Source organism: Rhincodon typus, chromosome 7 (assembly GCF_021869965.1).
Source record: "Rhincodon typus isolate 14 chromosome 7, sRhiTyp1.1, whole genome shotgun sequence".
NCBI classification, from domain to species: domain Eukaryota; kingdom Metazoa; phylum Chordata; class Chondrichthyes; order Orectolobiformes; family Rhincodontidae; genus Rhincodon; species Rhincodon typus.
Window position 1 is genome coordinate 95,673,516 of NC_063338.1, and position 1,073 is coordinate 95,674,588.

A 1,073-nucleotide genomic window follows, 5' to 3' on the forward strand; every position below is an offset into this window, starting at 1 on the left:
AGCTCTCCCACAGTACTGCAGCCCCAACAATGCAGCTCTCCCACAGTTAAGCAGTTCCAACAATGCAACTCCTACAATATACTTTTTCCTCAGTGCATTGGGTATAACCTGAATCCATGCTGCCCAGACAAATGTGGACAATGCCGCTCTAATTCAAAGAAGAAGTATTTTGTGTGATGGAGGTTTTGGATGGAAATCTCTGTGTCAATAGGGAATGATTTCTCTAAGAGTAAGTAAACTGATTGCAGGAGTCTCTGTGCCAGGTTTGAGTGAAATGTCTCACTGTGTCAATTGAGTATTCGCAGCCAAAAATCCAGGTTGGCGGTATATGGAAGTGTGTTTAGATTTACTGATGTTCTATACACAGTTATCTGTTGTCAGACATGCACCGTCCTCTCTCAGTTAACCCATGGCCCCCGAGTTCCTCAAGAAGTACCCTGTAACCCAATGTGGGAAAGGATCCTGGGGTCACGGGTGTCTGTGACCTGTGCTGGTTCTGTGTTTCACCCAGGTGTGTATGGAATGACATTGCCGTTAGTGTACTGACGTGTGGCTTCCTCTCTGGCCTGTCCCCTCAGCACAGCTCTGGCTGGAGAGCTGGAATACAGCATCTGTCTGATGAGCCTGAGTGATAGGAGCCTGACTGATGACCGGCTTAATCACCTTCTCAGTGTGGCACCGCAGCAGAGCATCGTCCTATTGGAGGATGTGGACGCGGCCTTCATCAACCGAGACTTGGCCAAAGAAAGTAAGTTAGCGTTCCTCCTTGTCATCACTCCAAACAGTCTGCCGTCCTCCTGGATCCCCAGTGAAACCTCATTCTCTATCTGTCTCTTGCTCTTCATCAATATAAATTGTTCTTGTACCTCTTTCTGCGGCTTGGTGTCTTACTTAGCTTTATAACCCTCCTGTGAAATCTCTGCGCCACTCCCTCAGCGCTGACCCTCTGACAGTGGCCCACTCCCTCAGCGCTGACCCTCTGACAGTGGCCCACTTCCTCAGCACTGACCCTCTGACAGTGCCCCACTCCCTCAGCGCTGACCCTCCGACAGTGCCCCGCTCCCTCAGCGCTG

The 1,073-nt window shown here is 50.3% G+C and overlaps 1 protein-coding gene across 1 annotated transcript in view; it reads left to right on the top strand.

Annotated features, from left to right (window-relative positions):
- The window catches only part of LOC109925086 (mitochondrial chaperone BCS1), an 18,029-nt gene that overhangs the window by 11,288 nt on the left and 5,668 nt on the right, over nt 1–1,073 (top strand). Inside the window, exon 6 of the mRNA XM_020525065.2 lies at nt 579–748. Within this exon, the coding sequence (XP_020380654.1) occupies nt 579–748 (170 nt within the window). The remainder of the gene's footprint in view (nt 1–578; nt 749–1,073) is intronic.